This window comes from Tursiops truncatus, chromosome 14 (genome assembly GCF_011762595.2).
Source record: "Tursiops truncatus isolate mTurTru1 chromosome 14, mTurTru1.mat.Y, whole genome shotgun sequence".
Classification (NCBI taxonomy): Eukaryota; Metazoa; Chordata; class Mammalia; order Artiodactyla; family Delphinidae; genus Tursiops; species Tursiops truncatus.
In genome coordinates this window covers 49069568-49091873 of record NC_047047.1, presented here as the reverse complement: position 1 = coordinate 49091873, position 22306 = coordinate 49069568, and the positions used below count along the sequence as shown (strand labels likewise).

The 22306-nt window shown below is 43.0% G+C and overlaps 1 protein-coding gene across 1 annotated transcript in view; it reads right to left on the bottom strand.

The window, feature by feature from the left end:
* Nucleotides 1-22306, bottom strand: part of LHCGR (luteinizing hormone/choriogonadotropin receptor) — a 67074-nt gene that overhangs the window by 41160 nt on the left and 3608 nt on the right. Inside the window, exons 2-4 of the mRNA XM_019942536.3 lie at nt 6790-6861; nt 4719-4793; nt 1672-1746 (exon numbers count right to left, since the gene is read on the bottom strand). Of these exons, the coding sequence (XP_019798095.2) occupies nt 1672-1746; nt 4719-4793; nt 6790-6861 (222 nt within the window). The remainder of the gene's footprint in view (nt 1-1671; nt 1747-4718; nt 4794-6789; nt 6862-22306) is intronic.

Sequence of the window (22306 nt, the reverse complement as noted above, 5' to 3'; positions counted from 1 at the left end):
TTTTGCTAACTAGTTTATTCCGTGCTCTTGATGGTTCCAGAAAGCATCTCACTACTTTAGAACAGGTTTTAACTCAAACACTTCAGGAGGATTAATCTCCATGTGAGAAATCCATTTCCTCATTATTAACAATCTCCCTTTATTTAGCTACCTTGCGATTCAGGGAGTTCTTCCTTGTATCTCACTGAGATCATTAAACATTCTTTGGGTTATTGGAGCTACTCAGGACTCCTCTTCTTTTCCTCCCACCTTTTATTTAGCCTTCAAAGAGGAGAGAGGCTTCAGTGATAGGTTAAACTGAAGGATATTTTATTACACAAGAATGAGAATGGAGTCCAGGCATCTGGATCTCCCCCCAATCGCGTTTTAAATTCACCAGTCATGGACACTGGACAACTGAAATGAACTGCCCGGCACTCTGGTGACAATGAAAGGAAGTCATCTTTCTCTCTGGGCTCACTCTGGTTCTCTTCCTTACCTGTTACCCCAGATCACACAATCCTTGCCCTGTCTGTGGCTGGTGAAGGCAGTGTGGGCTTGGACTGCAGTGTGTACCGGGGTTGGGGGAATATTGCTTTTTAGGGGTGAAATACTATTTAATAAAGACAATGATTCTTCGACAACAAGGGGCTGCAGTGGTCAAGTTTGGTTCTCGGATTTTCTTATGTTTTTCCAAAGGAGTTGATGCTGCAGATACTTATGTGTCCCATAGACCCCTTGGAGGTCTGGAAAAGCAGAACACTTGGGTTAGGAATCATCATCCAGTGTTAGAGCTGCCGAAGGAGCTACACTCGTGCCCATCCCCCAGGGCAGGACTGCTTGCATGTTGTGGAACACTAGAGAGGTGTCTGCCTCTCCTCTTTTTTTTTTTTTTTCAGCTGGTAGGGGTTGTGGACTTTGCATCCTCTAGAGATTTTATGAAATTTAATTCATCAGGAAGAAGAGAGAATGGACATCTGTGTTAGAGGGTTAAATGTTCATTTTTTTCTGTGTGAATGAGTGATTACTTGATATATGAGAAGATCCATGGTGATTAATTTATAGATTTGTATCAAGTTTCAGGAATTCTGGTTTTGCTGGCAAGGCAATGAATCTGCTGGGCTACAGTGGTACTTATAGTTCTAACTAGTGGACTTAATAAGTTTTAATGGGAAATAGAAAATAATGATTTCGCTTATACGGCACAGTGCCTACCTCAAAGTAATGCTTTGAAAGTTTTCACTGAACGAATGAATGAACACATGAGAGAAAGGAGATCAGTAATTTTCAACCAGGGATGGGGATCAAATCAGAGTTGCCTCTTCCACTTTCACCTATGCTCTCTCTACCTCAACACCTCACCTTAGAGATGCCGATTTACCCTTTTGAAAGTGTCCTGACCTCCCTGTTCCATGCCCACCATCACTTTGAAGATCATTGCAAAGGGGTGATATTCTTCTTGGATGTTTGGGACGGAGAAAATGTTGGGAACCATTTACGTGTATTTGAAAGCACCCAGCATGGTAGCTGATAAGAAATGCTGATTAAATTTTAATCAGAGGGCTGAGGACAGACATGCAGATAATGCTAAATATGTGGTTTAAAAATTCTCTCCAACCTTTTAATTGTTTAGGTTTTCATCAGATGCCCACGTCCCCCTCCCCAATCGCTTAAAAAAGGAAAATTCCTCACAGGTATTTTAAGCGGGGGAGATTTGTAAATGCTCCGGGCTCGATGTACACCAGATTTTTAGTGTTCTGGATCAGTCTGTAAAGAGAAATGGAGAAACAGGCAGCAGTTTAATTGATGTGTTTCGTTCGCAATGCACAAGGTCATGGTCACCAGAGGATGCTGGCTGAAAGTGGCATCAACAAAATCAAGTGACTTTCCTGTGCTTGAGGGGAGCTCCAGGGACCCTGGGGATAGAAACGGAATGGTGAGAGCGGGTTGGCTATTGCCAGGAAGTTCTGCTTTCAACCTCTTGCTGAGATAGGTGTAAGCATCATAGCTGGCAGTCTGTTCCATTCTCCCTTGCACCCCCTGAGGAAGCACCAACATCCAGGGCTCCTGGCCAGCTAGGTCGTGCCCCACCACGGAGCCAGCACACTGGGGGTGATGGGAGGTTCCATTCTCAGGAGAAATGAACAAATTGGCTACTTGTCCTTGTAGGCAAACTGGTTTTCTTTGTAGTGTGCTGGCAGTCACACTGACCAGTTATCCAGACGGGCACTCAGTCTTTGTAAAAGCCCAGGGCAGAGGCCGGGGGCTTGGATTGGGGGGATTTTTTGTCCATTCTATAGATAATTGGTTGTGTGATGATGCCAAGCCTCCTAACTTCCCGGAGCTAATGCTCCCTTCTGTAAAATTAGAATAATAATAGTACTCTTCCTACCTCACAGGTTGGCAGGTAGTGAGTAACATAATAGGTAGAGATAATGTACAAGGCAGGGCTTTGCAAAATACGGAAGTACAGCCATAATACCACAGTGGCGTTATTGCTCGTCCCCCTAGTTCCCCAGTGACTTTGGGAAGCAGCCACATTTACTGGGTTCTGTCTACTTTGGATTCAGTAAAAGGTAGTACATGCATCTGGCTTTTTTAACCCATGCAGCAACCACCTAAGGAAATGATAATTACTCTTGTTCTGTAGAGAAAATCTAGTGTATTGGTTAGGTGGACGGACTCTGGAGTCAGCTTGGTTTTACATGCTGGTTTTACTAATTGTATGACCTTGGATACGTCACTTAAAGCTTGGTTTCCTCGTAGTGTGGTTTCTGAGCGGTAAATGTGTGTGTCGCGATCGCAGTAAGGCCTCCACCAGTGTTAACAATGACTATTCCAGTTGATGAAATCAGGAAGTTGAATGACTTGTCTCTAGCCACAGAGCTGAGAAGTAGCAGCACTTGGAGGTGAACTCGGTTTTTCTGACTCTGAGTCTAGCGTGCATTCTACCTTCTAAAGTAACCCACTCTCGGTGCCTATTTCCGTCCTTTCTGTCCCTTTGATTCTTAAGAGGTGAGTGACGTTTTGTTGTAATTATTTTTACAACAACTGAGTCAAGCAGTCATGGGCCACATAAGACATTATGTGGGTAGGATGGAAAGAACTTTTATTTCTTAAGACTCTTTTGGGGTCTGACCACTCATCCATACATTCATTCAGTCAACAAACATTTATTGAGCACCTACATGTGCCAGGCATTGTTCTAGGTGCTGGACATACAGCTGTGAACAAGACAAAGAGGGCTTGCGGGGAGCTAACATTCTAGTCTCAGGGCCTTCTTTGGGAAAAGTCCATAAACTTTCCCTTAGAGCACTTTATTTTTCTTTCTGTATTGATAAATTGATACTTTATCTATTAATAAATGTTGCTCTGCCTCACGAACAGCTTTATTTATCTCAAGCTGCTCTGCTTCAACATTGCTTGGGAAGTCTGTTAAAACTGAAGAATTTCAGATTTCCAGGTCTGGGATAGGACTGTCACCTGTAATGGAAATGACCTTGCCCCGCTCCCCATTCGCCTCTTGAAATTCTACTTCACAGCGAAGTCCAGACTATACCGTTTGCACTAAAACACCCATTATTTCGGATTTCCCCGTAACTGTTGGTGAGTTAGTCTTACCTCTCTGGTTGCACCATCATTTCCTGGGGGAGATTTATATTTTCCCTCCTCTGTATTCCAGTAGCATTTGACCTTTGGTTGGACATGTGCACCCACATACTTATTAATTAATTATTCTCTTTAGATAATTGCTATTTGGACCATTCATAGGGAGGCCTTGTGGTATAGTGGAGAATACACAAGCTTTGAAGATAGGCTGGGGTTGAATTCCAGCCCTGCCATTGTCTCAGGTGCCACATTGGTCAAGTTACTGACCGTTCTGAGCCCCCATTCCTTCCCATGAACAAAAGAGATAATTACCCCACTTTGCAGGGCAGCTGTGAGAATTAAATGACACAACCTAGAATAAATAAAGGTCAAGCACAAGTGCTCAAAATATGTTTGTTGCTAACATCTTTCTCGCTTCCGTAACTTTTGAAACTCTTTTGCAGATGTGGTTTGTAGAAGGTCAGGTTTCGGAGTCACATGACCTGCTTTCTAGCCCCAGCTCTGGCACTAACTTGCTGTGTGACAAGGCAGTTAACCTCTCTGGGCCACAGGTTTATCATCTGAAAACTGAATAGAGCCAGTCTCCTCCCATCCCCTCTTTTTTGTAAATTGGAGGAAAATGATAATTTGGAAAGGATTATTTTTAAGACTACGTTCAAAGACATCACAATAATAACAACAAATCCAGCATACACATGCCAAACACTTTTACATGGTAGGTTTCCAAGAACCATTTACTAAACCAACGAATATGCTCAAACAGTCCCCAGTGAACTAATTCATGATCTCTAAGCTCCTTTCCAAATTTTCCCACCACCCCAAGAACTCCATACACTCCCTTCCATAAGGTAAGAGCTCCTTGACAGGACTCCACAATGTCAATTTTAATTTCCAACTTTGTGTTGTGATGTTCCAGAGTTTATACAGCTCCCAGGGAGAAGCAGTTGTCACCATGGCAACCTTCAGGCCACTGCAGTGAGAGAATTTAGTGCCTGCCCAGACCTAGTAATTGCTGTGGTCTTTTCCTCTTGGATTCCTAGCAGTGGATGCTTGAATACAAATACTGAGTGGGCTCCAGCAAGCGAGGGTAATAGTGTACAGCAATAAACTATCTGTTAGCTGATGCTTACATTTCAGACAAATTGAGGAGGCTGTCAAAGGCATTAGCTTCTATCTTTTCCAGGGAATCACTCTGAGAGATTTCACTAGGGGAGAGAGGAAAAAAAAAAAAAAAAAGAAGAAGAAGAAACATGAAAGAAATGACTGTGTCTGCATAATAATAAGCTGTGTGTACAACCCAACAACTGGGGGCTCCAGTGTGTCCTTTTAAAAAAGAACAGGGAAGCCTTAAGTTGTCCTCACATCATAAAGTGCTAACACGCCCATCCCCCCCGCCCCCCTCCTTTAGGAACACCAATGGGCACCTGCAGCCCAGATGCAGTTGAAATGCAAGTTTCAGTATTCCCTGTTGATGCGACAGGTTCTTTTCCTTATTTATTTATGACTCAGAGTCACAGATTGTTAGAAGTGGGCACGTCCTTTGGGAAAATCCAGTCAGATTCCCTTGTTTTACAGTTTTGGGAATTAAAGCTCTGAGAGGAGAGGCAAATAATGCTCATGGGAAGATTCAGGGCCAGGATCAGAATGTCTGGGTTCTCAACGCCATCACTCTAGTGAGGTTTTAATTTGGGTTAGGATGCATTGTTTCTTAACGCTTTACCCCTTTCCCCAAATCCTGTTCTGATGCAATTGCAAAGTGGTCAACTCCTACACGAAGTGTCCTTCTTGTGTTGTAACTGTCTGTTTATTTGACCATTTCCTTCACTTCATTAGCAAATTGAGGACAAGGTGTATTGTCCTATTCACTTCTAAATCCCTGGTGGCTTCATGTAGCCTGGCACATAGGGTATAAATGAATGAATAGATAAGTGAATGAACTGATTAAAAAAAAAAAAAGACACAAAAGTAAAGGAACCAACTTTGCCATATATTTACCACCACCAAGCATGTAGGTAATGTCAGTGTTACCCTAAAATCCCAGCAGAAGCTACCATTTGCTGCCAGCTGAGAAAGAAGTCGCAAAATCTAATGTTTACATTCCCTGAAGCCTTCAGGCTTGATGAGAGCTTTAGCCCACAGGAAGGCTGAGCCTAAGGCAGTTAAGGTCTTTTATGAACAGCACAGTGATGGATAGTTCCTAGGCTGATTCGTTATTCCTCCCTAATGGTTCACTTATTTAACTGTGGCTGCTTTCCTCACTAGGAGGTCTTAATATATTAAAAGCTATCAAAACTCAACATTTAAACTTGAGAGCAGAAGAGTAAGGGTTAGCCTCAAGCAAACTGACATTTACGTAACCTGCAGTGTATTTCCTATAATATGCACTAATTCTTAATGAATTATTTTTAATATCCTCCTTGCTTGCTTATACCCTAAAAAGCAATCAGAGGTTCCCCAAGGAACTAGGACTGATGATGCAGCGTCTCCTTTAGAGATGCAAATCTGCTTCCAAAGCCCAGAGGATTGTTAAGATGCTCTCTGGGAACTAAATGGCCTCTGAGGTCCTTTGACTCAGACTAACATTAAGGAGGATGCTGGAATACTGGACTCCTTTGAAAGTTCTCTTTCCACATATGGGATCTTGTGTCCTAGAAGCTGACACAGGGATGTAGGATTGAAGTTAACATGTAACACAAATATGAGATCACATTGCATTATCAGGCTGCTTTACAATTTTGATAAATGCCTTTTATCAGTATGGCTATAGATACTGTGTTTTTGTGATACACTTATATTTTAGATACAAAGATAATCTTCTGATGCACAATAAACTTTCAACACATTTTCTTCTATGTAGGTGTGATCTAAAAATGTGACAGGAGGGAATAGCTGCTCTAGCAGAGGGAGAGTTTTTATGACTGAAATCTATATTCTTTTCTACTTGAGTAATTTATCATCACTTATCAAAAGACATTCAGTTCACTGAAGCAAGGTTAGTTATCTGGATTTTAATAACTCTTGAAAATCATACCTTTTCTTCAAAGGTCCCTGGGTATTATTTGTACTTTAAAGATAAAAATACTAGGGTTTCCTAAACACAATTCCTCTCCTAGAAAAATTATCCCCTTTCAACTATGTGTTCTCTGAGGGAAAAATTTATTCCAATTATAAATGTCTTTTGATATGCAGTATCTTACTTACATTTTTATGACCTCATTAAGTCCTCTGAAAGCTTGAGATGGGATTACTTTGATAGGGAGATAGGTGAGTGATCTAGAAAAGAAAAAAGGAGAGCCAAGAGCTTAAGATTTAAGATTGGGTGCCTTTTAAATTCATGAATAAAATGTGTGTGTGTGACTACAGAGTTCCAAATAGCTAGATTCAGGTTGAAAGTTCTAACTTATATCAATAAAGAGAGGCGCCATGACTCATTCTTGGTCTTTATCAAAGAGTGTGTAATTTTGTTTCGAAGATAGTGAACTTTGGGATCAGACCCAACCAGGTTCAAATCCCCACTCTCCTACTACCTGGCTATAGGACCCTGAGCATATTATTTACGTCCTCTGTTTCAATTTCTTCATCTATAAAATTGAAATAATAATTTCTATTTCACAGGGTTGTTATGATGGTTAAACAAGATAACCTGTATAAAGGGTAGGGCTTGGCACCAAGTAAATAGTTAACACACAGTTTTAGAGTGGACTTACGGGCTTGTTGGGAGGATGGAAAAGAAGCTATCTTGGGTAGAGTGGAGAAATAGATGGTGAAATTACAATTGAAAACCAGGCAGGCAAGAGAAGGGAAGAGTCACTAAGAACATGTTCCTATTTTGATCTTTACCACCTTCCCCAGGCAGCCTATTTTAGTATTATCCCAACCAGACCACTTTGCTCCTGTGGTTCAATCAAGCGGGCCTCTCATGCCATTTGCGGGGAGTATCTATAGAGATTCCTTCAGGCACTTACTTATATCCAGAAGAACAATCTGAGTGTTCTTGAACTGAGATAAAAGTTACGCGTTACATAAAAGTTGAGCAAAGAGTGACTACTCAGCAAGAGCAAAACCAGAATAGGATGATAAAGGAAACTGGGGTTAAGATAACTCAGGAGAAAGCAACTGCAAGGCGTAGATGAATGTTCAACCAGTATTTATCAAGCATGTACAGTGATTCAAGGATTTGGCTCAAGGACTGGAAGAGAAGAGGGGAGTGGACCAGGACATTTCAGGAGGGACGTGAATATCAGGAATATGGAGAATAGAAGTGGGAGATGCTGCCTTGTTTTTCGTGTGTCTATGCAGCAGAGACTGGCTTAGCTGCTGGGGGAGAGCACCTCCACCACGATGAGCATATTCAAATCAGTGAGAGATGTCTTACAGTCCCAGAAGGGACTTGTAACATGCTTGTAACGTGCTGTGGGAACTATGCACACCCACCTGTAACCTTATTTTATCCACTCAACAATGGTGTGAGGTGGGTATTTCCCTTCGATAGCAGAAGAAACTTGATCACAAGAGATTAAGTAACCTGGACAAGGTAACATGACCAAGCAGAGAGTCTCCAAATGTTCTTTACTGTGCAATACTGGCCTGAAGTGTATGATTCCTAACCCACTCTCTCTCTTTTTAAATTTTTTCCCCAACTTTATTGAGGGATAATTGACAAATATAATTGTATATATTTAAAGTGTACAACATGATGATTAGATATATACCTACATTGTGGGATGATTATCAATATCAAGATAATTGACACATCTGTCACCTCAAGTAGTTAACTTTTTTTTTTGTGGTAAGGATGCTTAAGATCTACTCAGCAACTTTCAAATATACAATGCCATATTCTTAACTATAGCCACCATGCTGTACATTAGATCCTCAGAACCTATTCTTCTTATAAGTGAAGGTTTGTACCCTTTGACCTGTATCGCTCCATTTTCCCTTACCCCAGCCACTGGCAACCACCATTCTATTCTCTATTTCTGTGAAATTGGCTTTTTTTCGAGGTTCCACAGAGAAATGATACCATATAGTATTTGTCTTTCTCTGGCTTATTTCACTTAGCATAATGCCCTCCACTTCCATCCAGGTTGTTGCAAATGGCAAATTTTCTTCTTTTTATGTCTGAAAAATATTCTGTCGTGTGTGTGTGTGTGTGTGTGTGTGTGTGTGTGTGTATATATATATATATATATATATATATATATATATACCAAATTTTCTCCATCCATTCATCTGTCAAGTGACTTTAGGCTGTTTCCTTATTCTTGGCTATTATGAGTAATGCTGCAATGAACATGGGATGGAGATGTCTCTTAGAGATAGTGCTTTCATTTCCTTTGGATGTATAGCAGGTCACTCACTCTCTCTCAGTGAGCAAGGTGAAGGGACATGAATTGGAACCTTGTTTCTCTTGAGAAGAGGCATGTCACACCCTTGCCATTCCTCCTGCAAAGCAGCTTACCAGCAGTTCCTCTCTAGGGCTAATGCAAAGAAATTTCATTGCAGAAAAATGCTTTCACTCAACTGTCTCTTAGAGATGCTACAACCTAGAACAAGTAATCCAAACTTGCTCCTCTGATTTTATCCCTGAAGACAGTCCCACCAAGTACTTCCTTCAGTACCCAAACTTATTTAACAGGGCATCCGAGAAGAACAGGGACTGTAGGGGGAGAAATCTTCCTATGATGGCATGTTTCCTTCCTATATTTCTTCTGCAATCATGTCTGCTTGGCTTACTGATTAAAAACACAGTTTTATTGCTGTCTGCACTGCCAAGTCAATAAATTTCCAGAAGAGAAAGCTGTATTCTACTGTACCCCATGCAACATCAATAAAACTGACTGCCAAATTCTGATTCCAGAATCTTTATTGCTGGGGATAATGCAGTGCAGAACATATTTTGGAGAGTGTTTACATAAAAGCTTCAACTGAACCTTTCAGAGCTGTTTATTCATGTAAATGGAGCCCAGAAGCTGCAGCCTCTCAGCAGGCACCCTCCTCCTCCAAAAACGGAACACAGCGTGGCTCCCCGGAGAACAGTGTGGCTCAGGGAGGGTGCCTGAGTTTTTGATCGATGTAGGGATGAGGGATAAGGAGCAAAGGTTGGACAGAAGGGAGAGAAGCTGTAGATCATACACTGGCTGTCCCCGGTGACTGCAGAACAGCCCTGGTGCAAGATGAAATTTTGTAGAGTTGATGTTGACGCTTCAGAGCAGGAAAGGCAGCAGTGATGAGAGGGAAAATAGAGTTCCTACCATAAAAGAGGCACTGAGCAAACAGGAGGTAGCTTTATGGGTGTGGCTGGGACAAGAAAGAGGCCTGGGGGTCAGGGAATGGGGAGAGAGGTGGGGTGAGACAGGTGCACCAAGCTTTTCACAACAGAAGTATTCTCATGAAGTGATGTGGAGAACGTGCTTCTGTGAATCCCAAACTGTTTTCCCCACTGACTTATATTTTTATTTTAGAGGGATTGTGTATTCCTTTCTGATTCATCGCAGTGGGCGCAGTTACTGAGCATTCAAGCTGCTGTCTCCTGTATTTAAATGTTCACGTGGCCCATGATTTGTTAATAACCATTTGAATGTACTCCCTTTGAAGGTGATCCCTCCTCTGACGGATGCTTCTGTGATTCTTTCCATGAAGCCAGAAGCTCTTAGCAATGTGAACAATTGTCTCAATAACCCTGCAGTTCTACTCCTGTATATGTCCCAGAGAAATCTGCACACTGATACTCAAGGAAACTTGCACAAGGATTTTCTTCACAGCCTTGTGGCATCAAGGGGTATTGAAGGCAACCTGAGTGTCCACTGCTGTGAGGGAGGGGGGCTCAAGTGTACACCTGCGAATGGGTCGCCAGTTAGGAGCAAGAGTGTAAAGGTGCACAGCGCAGCATGTGTGGGTCTTAGAATCATGGTGTTAAGAGAAACGACTAAGAAATTAATGATATGTATACACGACACTACTTGCAGAATTAAAATACAGACACACCAAACATGAGCCATTAGAAAACATATAAACATACATCAGCATGGTTGCCTATGGTGAGTTGAGAGAAAGTGGGAGGAGGGAATAAAATGAATAACTAAAATGAGGGGACTTTGAATGACCCGCTGATTATGTTATTTGAAGGCAAAAGTATGGTCAGCTTAACCCTCTGTACCTGAGAGACCAATGGAGAAGATAAAATTTTCGTTTTGATGTACTGAGTTCCCCCCTCCTTCTCTTCCCTTCCTCTTTCCTTCTTTCTTTCTTTTTTTTTTTGAAAGTTAGGTCTACATGAATTCTAAGAATTTTGTGAACTTCAGGAACTCTTCTGGAAAGGTCTAGTTAATATCATTTGATACAGAGCAGAAGCCAAGGAGAACTGAGGAAAAGGGGGCCGAAAGCAAGGACAGTCCCGCAGCTCTGTTGTCCAGTGTCAACAAAGGGAATGAAAGCTATGCATGGAGCAAAGAAACATAAGAGATTGACACTCCCAAACTATGCATCTCAGATGGGTGGTAGAGAACCAAGGTTACTGGGCAAATGTGAAGTTGAACTTGCAGAGTGGAGCGTTCTCTCTGCCTCTTGAATAGTCAGTGAGATGGCTGTGGAAGTGTGTGGTGTGGAATCATGCAGTTACTTATATTTATTACAGTTCATAGTCCTTTTTATAGTTTTAAACTTTGATTTTTAAATTAATTGATGATATAACACAGGCGATACCTGAATTATGGCCAAATTCTACCTTGGTCAAGAGCCTTTACCAGAGATGTTGAAGCAAATACTTAGACTGGATGACAAAGGCTGTCTTAGTTTCATCAGTTCTGGAAACTCCATCGACTCATGAATCCCACATACAAGTCCCCCAAACCTTCCAGTTATGTGTTAAAGTTGATCTAGAAGCAGTCTCTACTCCTTAGGATTGGAAGTAAGGACTCACCCTGGTTCTGGGATCTTGTGATCGGTCATGACCCTGGTGAAGTCCTGTGTCTTTCTGCATTGTCTACACTAGACCCGACACTATTTGGAGGGCAGGAGTGTGCCTGCAGTACCTTGAATTACACGGCCCCCGCCCCGTATTGGTACTTGTTTTGGCCTTGGTTGCTCATCCTGTAGCCTGCTCGGTCTCCCCAGAGTCCATCCAGGAGTGGAGCCTTTGCCTTCTCTTCTTGTCAATCACCAGATCCTGGTCCCTGTATTTTTCCCTCTTAGAAGACACTGCTGACCCAGAACAGTTCCTAGTTGCTATCTGGTTAGGATCAATGTCATCTCTCTCACTACTTGGTTTTGACTTTCAAACTGGGCCCCCTGGAACAGATGGGGACCCTGTGCTGGGGCTACCCAGTGCAGCTGGGTTAGTTCCTCCAGTGGCTGCTGGTGGGCTGCCAAAACCACCATTTAGGACTGAGGTACTCATTCCCCCAGCTGTGGGGAGAGTGGGCAACTGAAGCTCTCAGCGGAGTTGCTCTCCCGGAATTACGTTCAGCCTAAGATTGCCACCTCACCTAATGTCAGGTCTGCTCTCCTCTGCAGCCTGCATCCAGTGACTGGTCAATGCATGGAATAAACGCCCAGCCCTTTCGTTCTGCCTCATGGTGAGACTGCTCAGGAGGCCCATCCCACTTGCAGAGCTCTTTTCCATCAACTCTTTCTCCTGGGCCCTGACTCAGTCCCCTTCCTAGCCAGGCCCAGTTGTCAAGGCACCAGCTCACCTTCTGTCAGAGCCTAGCAACAGATAAACAAATAGCATTCAGATAAACCTAATCTCCTTGAAGAAGAAGATGCTGCATTATCAGGTCCTCCTTAACTGTTCCTAACGCCTCTTGAGTACTCAAGGGTGGGGCTTGGGCCTCTCTTATTTTTTTTCTTCTAAGTTTAATAACACAGATGACCTTGGACAAAGCCAGTTTGTCCTGTTCACTGGCTTGTTGATGAACCCTCAAAATAATGTTAGCTGGAGAGTTTCAGGGTCAGGAGTTTCTTTGTTCCCCTTCAAGGGAACCCAAGATTTAGAAATCCTTGCTTATAAAAACCTATCTACTGGGAGATATTTGCATGACCAAAGAGTTCTTTGCTCTACAGGAGGATTGATGAAAGGTTCCTTAAATAGCAAACTCCTTAGGTAAATGGAGAATATGGCTCAATTAACACTTTCAAACACAGGTGTTGCCTAAAGCCAATTACAACTGTAGGTTCCCCTACCTCACTTTGGTTTTTAAGAGCTTGGAATTCCAGGGCAGGACCACCTTCTGAAGCCCACAGGCTGAGCAGGGGCAGAGGAAGACAACAGCCAGGGAAGAAATCCGAGCACTCATCAGGAGTCCTCAAAGCCTGGGTGGGGTCTTTGCTCGCCTTGCAGGAGCCTTTACCTCTTCTGCCCAGAATGACAGAAATGAATTATTTTTTTCACTTCCCTCTAATGGTTTAGAAAAGCCATCTATATTATCGATTTAAGAAAGCTACAAACATCCATCCATCTTTCACAGATGATTAGTTTATTGCTAGAGCTACACACCCTGAATTTTAAAACACTACAAAATCAGGGGGAGACAAAAAGACAGAAACCAGGGATGGTCAAAGATTTTTTGCCTAATGAACTCATAGAAATGGGGGGAGGGAAACATTACCTTATTTAAATTAAAAAGAATGTTAATGTTTTTATATTTATTACACGAGACCTTGTTCTACATTGAACAGAGGCTTAAGAATTCCTGTGTTCTTATCAAAGTCACTCAGTAGTTATAATAAACTTGCTTTCATCTTGGGGTGAAATAAAAATGGCTTTCTCCTTTACAAACGATTTTAAATCTTTGCGCTTTCAAATGCATCGATCTATTTGGTAACTTCATTATTGGGTATGTCTTCATTCATTGGCCTCTTGTCTTCAGCATTTACCTAGAGGGAGCTCAGACGTCAACGTTAACTGAAATATGACGTCAGTATAGATGGACCTCCAAGACGTTAAGTTTTACATCAGAAAATTTTAGAACACTCCTTTAAGTATTTACTGTATTAGACTCAGGGAATCAGACTAGAAGGGCTGCTTGCCATTGGTTTGGTCCAACCCCTCACTTTCGATGAAGAATCTTAAGTGAGGAAAAGTAAAATGACTTCCCTGAAACCACATGGCAATTCAGCAGCAGATCTGGATTTGAACATAGGTCACTTCATTCCTGGTCCAGTGCTGTGTCCTACATTAGTCACATCACATCAGTACTGTTCCTTTGGGGGTTTGCTGATACACCCCACTATGCAATCCTCTGGTTCTTCTGCGAAAACCTCACCTTCTGATAGAGCCACCAGCTTCTTGAGGGCATGTGCTCACGGTCTTTAACTTCAAAGGTGCAGCTCAAATTCCTGTTCTTCCATGAAGCTTCAGAGCCTACCAGAGTGTTTTTCTTCCTCTCCTGTCCTCCTCAGCACTAATGACTACCCAGTTTTTTTTTCTTTTTCCTGCCCTATTTTTTGAGAATTTATCAGGTGCCTTGTATGAATGTTTCCTCTGTTCTACCATTGAACTCCCAGTCTCTGGTAGATTTTGCCTTCTGACTGTCTCTTGCTTCCAGCCCCTCTATTCCTTTTCCACTGCCACTCTCCTTGGTCATTCTTTTCTTCACCTCGACTGCTCTATAGTCCCCAAACTGGTTTCCCTGTACTCCATCCCGGGTTTCCTCTGCCCAGTCTAGATTAGTCTCCCTGATAACTCCCACCATGTCACTCTTACACTCAGATTCTTCTGTGCCACCCCTTGGCCAGTCTACTTATCTACAAATGTCTCAGCTTTGCATTCAAGGCCCCCAAAATAAAGGCTTGAACTTTATTTGACAGTCCTGTCACCCACTCTTCCCCTCATATAACCTATACACTAAACTTGCACTGTCCAAAAAAGGCAGCCACTAGCCACATATGACCATTGAGCACTTGAAGTATGTCCAGTCCACATTGAAACGCACTGTAAGTTTAAACTACATTCCAGATGTCAAAGACTTAGCGAGAAAAAATAATGTAAATGATCTCATTAACAATTATTATATTGATTACATGTTGAGATGGGTGTGGCTAAACCACACTGACTATTTTTTCAGCTGTCTCTTAGGCCCACAGTCCTACTCCCTCCCCTTTCTGCAAGGCTGAGATTTAGCCTACTCGTGAGGAATGCACCCAAACCAGATGAGTTCCCTATCAACTTTTACCCTTGTCTTCATCTGAAATGAAAACTGCAAGAATGCCTTTTGCCGATGCAGATGGTTAATGGTCATGAGACCCCCAGAGGAAGGAAAAACCCCTGGTTTCCATCCAGTGTGGGTGTGCTTCTCTCTAGCAGTCAGGTTTTATTTTTAGCTCTGGCCCCTTTAAAGCTCCCATCCCCTTTTCCATACCCTGTGGTATGGAGTACAGCTTCGAATGTGGAATGTCGCATCAGCCTGACCCCACCTGTATGTAAGTTACCCTCAATAAGCCTCATAATTGCACTTCATGGCGTTGCCCGCTCTGTTTTTCGGTCTCAAGTTTGGAGGACGTTCTTCAATATTTCTGCCTTCCGACAAAATGATAATATTTTGTACAGTTGGATTACATAAAATATTAAACTTAATTTCACCTTTTAAAACCTTTTAAAATGTGGCTATTAAAAATTAAAATTACACTGGTGACTAACATTATATTTCTACTGGACAGTGCCTCCCTAGACAAATCAGACTACTGTGTCTCCTGAATTTACGTCATGTTTTCCTGCCTTCATTCACACTGTTTCTACCATCTGGCACATCTACCCTTCTCTGCCGGTCAGATTCTATTCTACCCTTGGTTGAAGGTCTGTCTCAGGTGCTATATACTTTATGGAATGTGTCTTCATCACCAATTGTATGTGCTTTCTCTCTGGAAGCAGCATAGTGGGATAGTGAAGAGTAGAAACTCTGGAGCCAGGTTGCCTGGGTTCATTTCACATGTATGAAGTGATGATGATACTAACTACTGCAGAAATTTTTTAGATTAAATAAGAAAATGTTTAGGTAATATTCATACAGCATCTAGTACAAGGTTAGAGCTCAGTAAGTACTTTAAATTCACAGCTGCTTACTATGAAGGAGTCAAGCTGCCCCAGCTATGCCTGATGACAGCTCTCCTTCCTTGCTGGGGATGGGGTGGATTCAGCACTTTGGACTCTTCTATTTGTCACATCCTTACGTCTACAAAATGCCTGTGGCTTGTCTCAAGCTCTTTATTGTCTGCTGATTATACACAGGACAACTGAGAGAGAGGGTAGACATTCCGCCTTGGTACCTTTCTGTTGGCCTCAAGTATCTCTTATAGACCTTGTCTGATAGCCTTTTAAAGAAATGATAAGGAAGTGATAAAGAACAACCTTCCATTAAATATTTCAACTCTAGGGAGCCACTCTGCAGAATTCTCATTTGCTCATTGATTTAAAAAAGATCAGTCAGGGCTTCCCTGATGGCGCAGTGGTTGAGAGTCTGCCTGACGATGCAGTGGACACGGGTTCGTGCCCCGGTCCGGGAAGATCCCACATGCCGCGGAGCGGCTGGGCCCGTGAGCCATGGCCGCTGAGCCTGCGCATCCGGAGCCTGTGCTCCGCAACGGGAGAGGCCACAACAGTGAGAGGCCCGCGAACCACAAAAAAAAAAAAAAAAAAAAGTTCAGTCAGTTGGAACTCTCCCATTGGAAAGTTCAATTTGCATGACTCTTCTCCAAGACAGCCTTTCCAGAGCACCCACGAAGCTTGGGGAGTCTACGAATTATTGATATAATGTAAACCAAGATTTTTCAATAAGATTCCCTGGATGATGGATTTTCCAAGTCATTTGTGCAACAACTAAATTAAAAATATAAAGCCTCAGAGGAGAATGGTAAACACATCTTAGCACTTACTCAAAACCCATTTAAAGTTTTCTAAAGACACAAAGCAAAGTAACCCAATCTTTACCCCCAAACTAGAATTCTTCTAGCAATAATATAACATGACAAGAATAACTCTGGTAAATAAAACTACATGTTGAATTCTCCCCAGGGAAGGTCTGCATTTTGTGTAATGATTTCTCAAAAATATTTTTTAGAAGCAGAGAATATTATGTTGTCAGGGCAGTGACGTTGCAGATATGCTCCAGGAAACTCTTTCATTGCAAGCTTCTGTTTGCAGACACATTTTTTTTGGTGAGCCTGTAAAAGCTGGTTGCAACTGATATACTACATACTTTTTTCTTTTCTTTTTTTTTTTTTTTTGTGGTACGCGGGCCTCTCACTGTTGTGGCCTCTCCCGTTGCAGAGCACAGGCTCCGGATGCGCAGGCTCAGCGGCCATGGCTCACGGGCCCAGCCGCTCCGCGGCACGTGGGATCTTCCCGGACCGGGGCATGAATCCGTGTCCCCTGCATCGGCAGGCGGACTCTCAACCACTGCGCCACCAGGGGAGCCCTACATACTTTTAATTGACTTGATGGAATAGGTCTGAATTGCCTGAAATTACTGGCATGTGCACCTTCACTTTTCACTAACTCCTCAGCTCTGGTAGACACTGATTTGTGTGGGTGCCTGGTTCAAAAATGCCCCTTCTCTGGAAGCATCTCACTGCTGGTTGCAATAGGGTGGAAGCATCTCATTGACTGTGCTTCTGTCTCAGGAGTAGGGTGTGGAGCCATCAGATTCTCTCTCTCAGGAATTTAAACTTGTAATAGATGGGAGGAATCTTTGGAGCTGATTCATTGTAAAGGTGGAATCTACAGAAAAGTGCCCTGACCTCTTGCCGCTAAAACGCCATATTCTCTCTGGATCTTGCTCACATCTTTCTACCTCTTTATTCTTCTGTTAAGTTAATCTCTTATGATTAAATTTGTCAGAGATGATTTCTGGTGCTTGCAAATGAGAAAAGCCTTAACCAGAGACCCACCCAAGGTTTCCAGGGGGAAGTCATCCACTCTTCCATTGATGATCCGTAACACAGACAGGGCACGTGCCTGGTGGTCAGTGAGAGAGCAGAAGGCTTTGAATAGTGCTTCCCTGGTGGCCTCTCTAAGCTGGTGTCAAAGGCCAGGAGGGAGCTTATGGGATAAGCGTGTTAGCCCAGTTGCCCCTGTAGAGAGTGAGGCTTAAAGAACTACAGCTCAAATAATACCTCCACCAAGGTATCTTTGTTACTCTGGCTAGAAGGGATAGCTCCCTTCTCTAAACTCTCACCAGCCTTTGTTTATAACCATCATCTGGCTTTTCTCACCTTCTGCATTTCGCTGCCGTCATCTGAGAACTAGTCCTCTCTCTCCTATGGCTGGAAGACTGTAAGCTCTTGGAGGGCAGGGCGGTGTCTACGGATCCTGCACATTGTCCTGTACATTTCAGCATGTAGCTCCTGAGCGGTCAGCTTGTCTGACCTGAAGGTTTTCTATGTGTCCAGACGGAAGTTTAGGGATGCGGAATGGGGAAAGGACCCAGAATAGGCTCGTACGCTCTAGCTGGACAGATAGGACTGACCCAATTGAATGATAGAAAACAGGGTATAATCAGGTGTTAAGTGGCATGTTTGAGGGGCAGCTCAGCCTGGGCTGAAAAAACTAGCATATCAGACTCCAGGCAGTAATGAGCTCTGCTATTTTGGGATTCTAACTTACTCACCTTCCAGGTTGAGAAGACCTAGTGGGTCATTTTCTCTAATTAACACCCCACAGGAACAAGACTATTCCATCAGGCCCCTTGGATGATAGATATTTACTGTTCAACCTCATATATGGGCTGCGGGTTCTTCAGGACTTCTCTGCATCATCAGATTGTTACAATAATACTTTGTAGTTATGGGAAACCTTTATTTCCGAGTATTTTGGGCCCTGCTGTCTTGTTTATCTTCACCACAGTCAGCCCCACTCAGGGGCAAGAATCATCACGCCCCTTTTACAGACAGCACAGAGGTTTTAACACTGTCCTGAGCCCACAGTGCACATTAGGGAAAGAGGGACCTGGTGCTAGAACTCGCGTCTGCAGGTCTTTGTCCTGTTGAGCAATTCAGATAATCTGGGGACTGTGTTGGACCCTGGCCTGTCGTACCAGGGCATCTCCACCCCTGCGGCCTCAGAAATGCTGTCCGCTGATGCTCGTGAGGTAGAATTATGAACCTAGGAGTCACCTCATTTTATCAGCGTCAAGGACAAATTTAACAGCAGCAAAGGATAAAGCTTTCATTCTGAAAGTTGAGTTTTACTTGTAAATTGGACTTTTCTGAATTTGGCCCAGGTGGCATTAAAGAGCTGTGTGGTTCAGGGCCACACAGAGAGCAGCTGTGAGTGGTTTGCTGGCTGGGACGGGGTGGCATCTCCCTGGGAGGCAGAAGCTGAGAGTAAATGAGGACCATGTGGAGAAGCTGCTAGAAGCTGCCCACGGAGTTAGGAAGCCCACCTGACTGGTGGGTGGGATTATTTTAATTGCCTTCTTAAAAAAAAGAGCTGGTACAAAATTTGCTAAAATCTGCATTAAATGTGATTTTTCACACACCAAGGGGAGCTGCCAGCACAGAACACATATGCTCCCGTGGAGCCAGCCCTCTTGGGTCTGGAAGTGAGCAGCAGGGCCTCTCTCCACCACCATGACTCAACTGGCTTTAAAATCCCATGTGTAAGATCAAAATTACACAAGGCCAAGACACCGTCTGGTGCAGCCAACCTGGGAGATTGTATTTTGGAAAGAAAGCTTTTGTGCCTCATTTCAAGACATGAAAAGAAGCCAAATTGAGGAGCTTGGGAAGAAGATAGAGGTGGGTAAAGGCACAGAACCGGAGCCCTGAATTAATCTGACATACTGCCTTTGTTTTTTGCTGTATTGGGTCTTCATTGCTGTGCGTGGACTTTCTCTAGTTGCGGCGAGCAGGGGCTACTCATCATTGCGGTGCACGTGCTTCTCATTGTGGTGGCCTCTCATTGCGGAGCACAGGCTGTAGACGTGTGGGCTTCAGCAGTTGTGGCGCATGGGCCCAGAAGTTGTGGCTCATGGCCTGTAGAGCACAGGCTCAGTAGTTGTGGCGCACGGGCTTAGCTGCTCCGCAGCATGTGGGATCTTCGCGGACCAGGGCTCGAACCCGTGTCCCCTGCACTGGCAGGTGGACTCTTAACCACTGCACCACCAGGGAAGTCCCTGACATACTGCTTTTGAAATTAAAAAAAAAAGAATAATGTAGAAAAAAATCCAAGGAATTATTGCTCTCCAGAGGGCAGCTGGGTCCAACGACAAAGGGATCCGTGTGTGAAGATTTTTGGCTCTACACTTCCATTGAGATTTTGGGAACTCTGTTGCTTGCTTTTTAGTGTCCTGCTAGGGGTCACCATTCACTTTCCCCAAAAGGATGATTTTTAAACTAATAAAATCTGGCCCTTGCAAAGCTTCCCCCAGGGAGTCTGTTTATAGGCACAGCCAGGTTGAAGAATTGTCTTGAAGGTAATAGCTGGGAGAGCTGAGTCAGAACTGAGGTTCAAGATCAACCTCTACCTTGGGTCTTTGTTTTTTTTTGCTGTTGTTGGTTATTTTTGGTTTGTTTTTGTGGGAGTAGGGTAGGAAGGTGGGACATGAGCTTTCAGAATTCCAAGGTTTTGTTTTTGTTTTGTCTGGTTCAGCTTCAGGGAAGCTGTAGGTAGGGCCAAGCTGTCCTACTTGTAAGAGTTTGGTAGGCTTCCCTCTATCCTGTGGACTCTTACCTGGTGTCCTGGACGGGAACCAATAGATCTCAATTCAGGCTGCCTTGGTGGTTGTTTTGTTTTGTTTTAATGGACCCTGGGCTGAGCATTGATTTTTCTCTAATAAGTAAGTTAAAACAAATTAACAACAAACAGTAGAACAATCTATGGAATTGTTGGGCTGTACTAATGTAGGTAAGCTTCTAGTCTTGCTTCTCTGGATGGCCCTTTCAAAGGAGAGACTGGGAGGTCTGCAAATCTGGGACCTGGATGTTGACTCCCTCTGCTACTCATAGCACCTCATCACCTCCCCATTTTCTAGGATGGAGATTTTTAAGTGACATTTAGGTGTGGTACATGCTAACTAACATACATCCTTCCTTTTTGCATTGGTTAATTGTTCCTATTCAGCTCTCTACTCAGTTTGATCATCATGTAGTTCGATAGACACTTTAATCATACTACCTGTGAAATTTTGGGAATCCTGAGTTGACTAAGACCTCTTCAGGTGCTTCTCACTTTGGCACAATGATTCAAAACCATGGTGGGGTGAGGTGGGGACTCCCCCACCCCTTGCCCCAACACACACTCACGCCAGGGGCGTTTGGCAAATGTCTAAAGACATGTTCGGTTGCCATCATTTGGGAGGGCAGTGCTACTGGCATATAGTGGGTGGAGGCCAGGGATGCTGCTAAACACCGTACAGTATATGGAACAGCCCCCAACAGCAAATGATTATCTGGCCCCAAATGACAATTGTGTTGAGGCTGAGAAACCCTGCTGTTGCAGAGGAGGTACACATGGAATAAATAGTTACTTTATGTGGGGTGTATGCAAAAGTAGATGTAAGTACAAGGTATCAAAGCAAGTATGTGTGTGTGGGAGAGAGGGGACATTGGGGAAAGCTTGTTGGAAGTGACTCCAAATCATGATTTTTACTTAATGCCTTTGTAATCAACTGTCCAAGAATGACTTTGAAAGTTTATTAGTTGAGATTAGTTTATTAGTTAAGATTAGTTTATTAGTTCCTACATATTAGGAATTTTTTTTTCTTTTTGAACAACTCTCTGGGTAATTTAATCAAATATTTCTGATGACTTTATATCTTCCCTTACCAAAAAATTTCTCCAAAGAACGAGGGAGAGGTATAAAAAGGGAAGGATCCATTCAACCGTATTCTTTGCTTCTCAGTAGGGAAATGTCTAGCCTACTCTCACCTGTGTTTTTCTTCCACCTGGACTCTCCTTCCCTTCTCTCCTTCAAGGTTTAGCCTCATAACCCTGGTCCATGACACCTTCGCTTGGAGATTTCAGTCCATAGTGACTGATCTATTTCCTGAGCTCCTTAGAGCCTCGTTGCCTCTCTCTTCCTACCTACACCTCTCTTGGGTGTGGGTGAATTTCCACCTAGATTGTGGGCTTCTCAAGGGCAGGGACCATGCCCTCCATTGGTACATCCTTCTACAGCATAGAACACCATTCTGGATCCTGATTTATTCTCAAGGTAGGAGAAGGAGAAAGACATTCAGGAAAGATGTCAGAAAATTAACATCTTCCTGTGACACTGGACTGACGGATACAGCACATTTTATCCTTCCAAAGTCTCTGGATTGTGTCTTATAATAAAGTCTAAAAGTTTAATCTCTGTTTAGTAGGCACAGCATGCAAAAAATAAATTGCTATTATTATTATTAGCATTTTCTTACTAACAGATTTTTCAGAAGCTGTTTCCATACCAAGCAGATCAACCTTTCTGTTGTCATAGAGACAAAGATCTTTATATAACCATGGGCAAGGTGAGATTTTTTTTCCCTCTCCCTCCTTTGACTTGTCTGGAACTAATAACAAAAGGAAAAGGACATTTTTAAAATTAATTATTTTCTTTTACTTTTTTTTTCTCCAATTAAAATGAGTGAATACATGGGAGACTTTTTTTTCTTTTTTGTATCACATTTTAGATTTTAAATACCTAAGGTTTTAATAAAATATTATTGGGCTGGAAAGATCTGAACAATTGAACAATGCCATTTTCAAAATTTGCAAGCAGTGGGCTTATCAATGATAAGCAATTGTT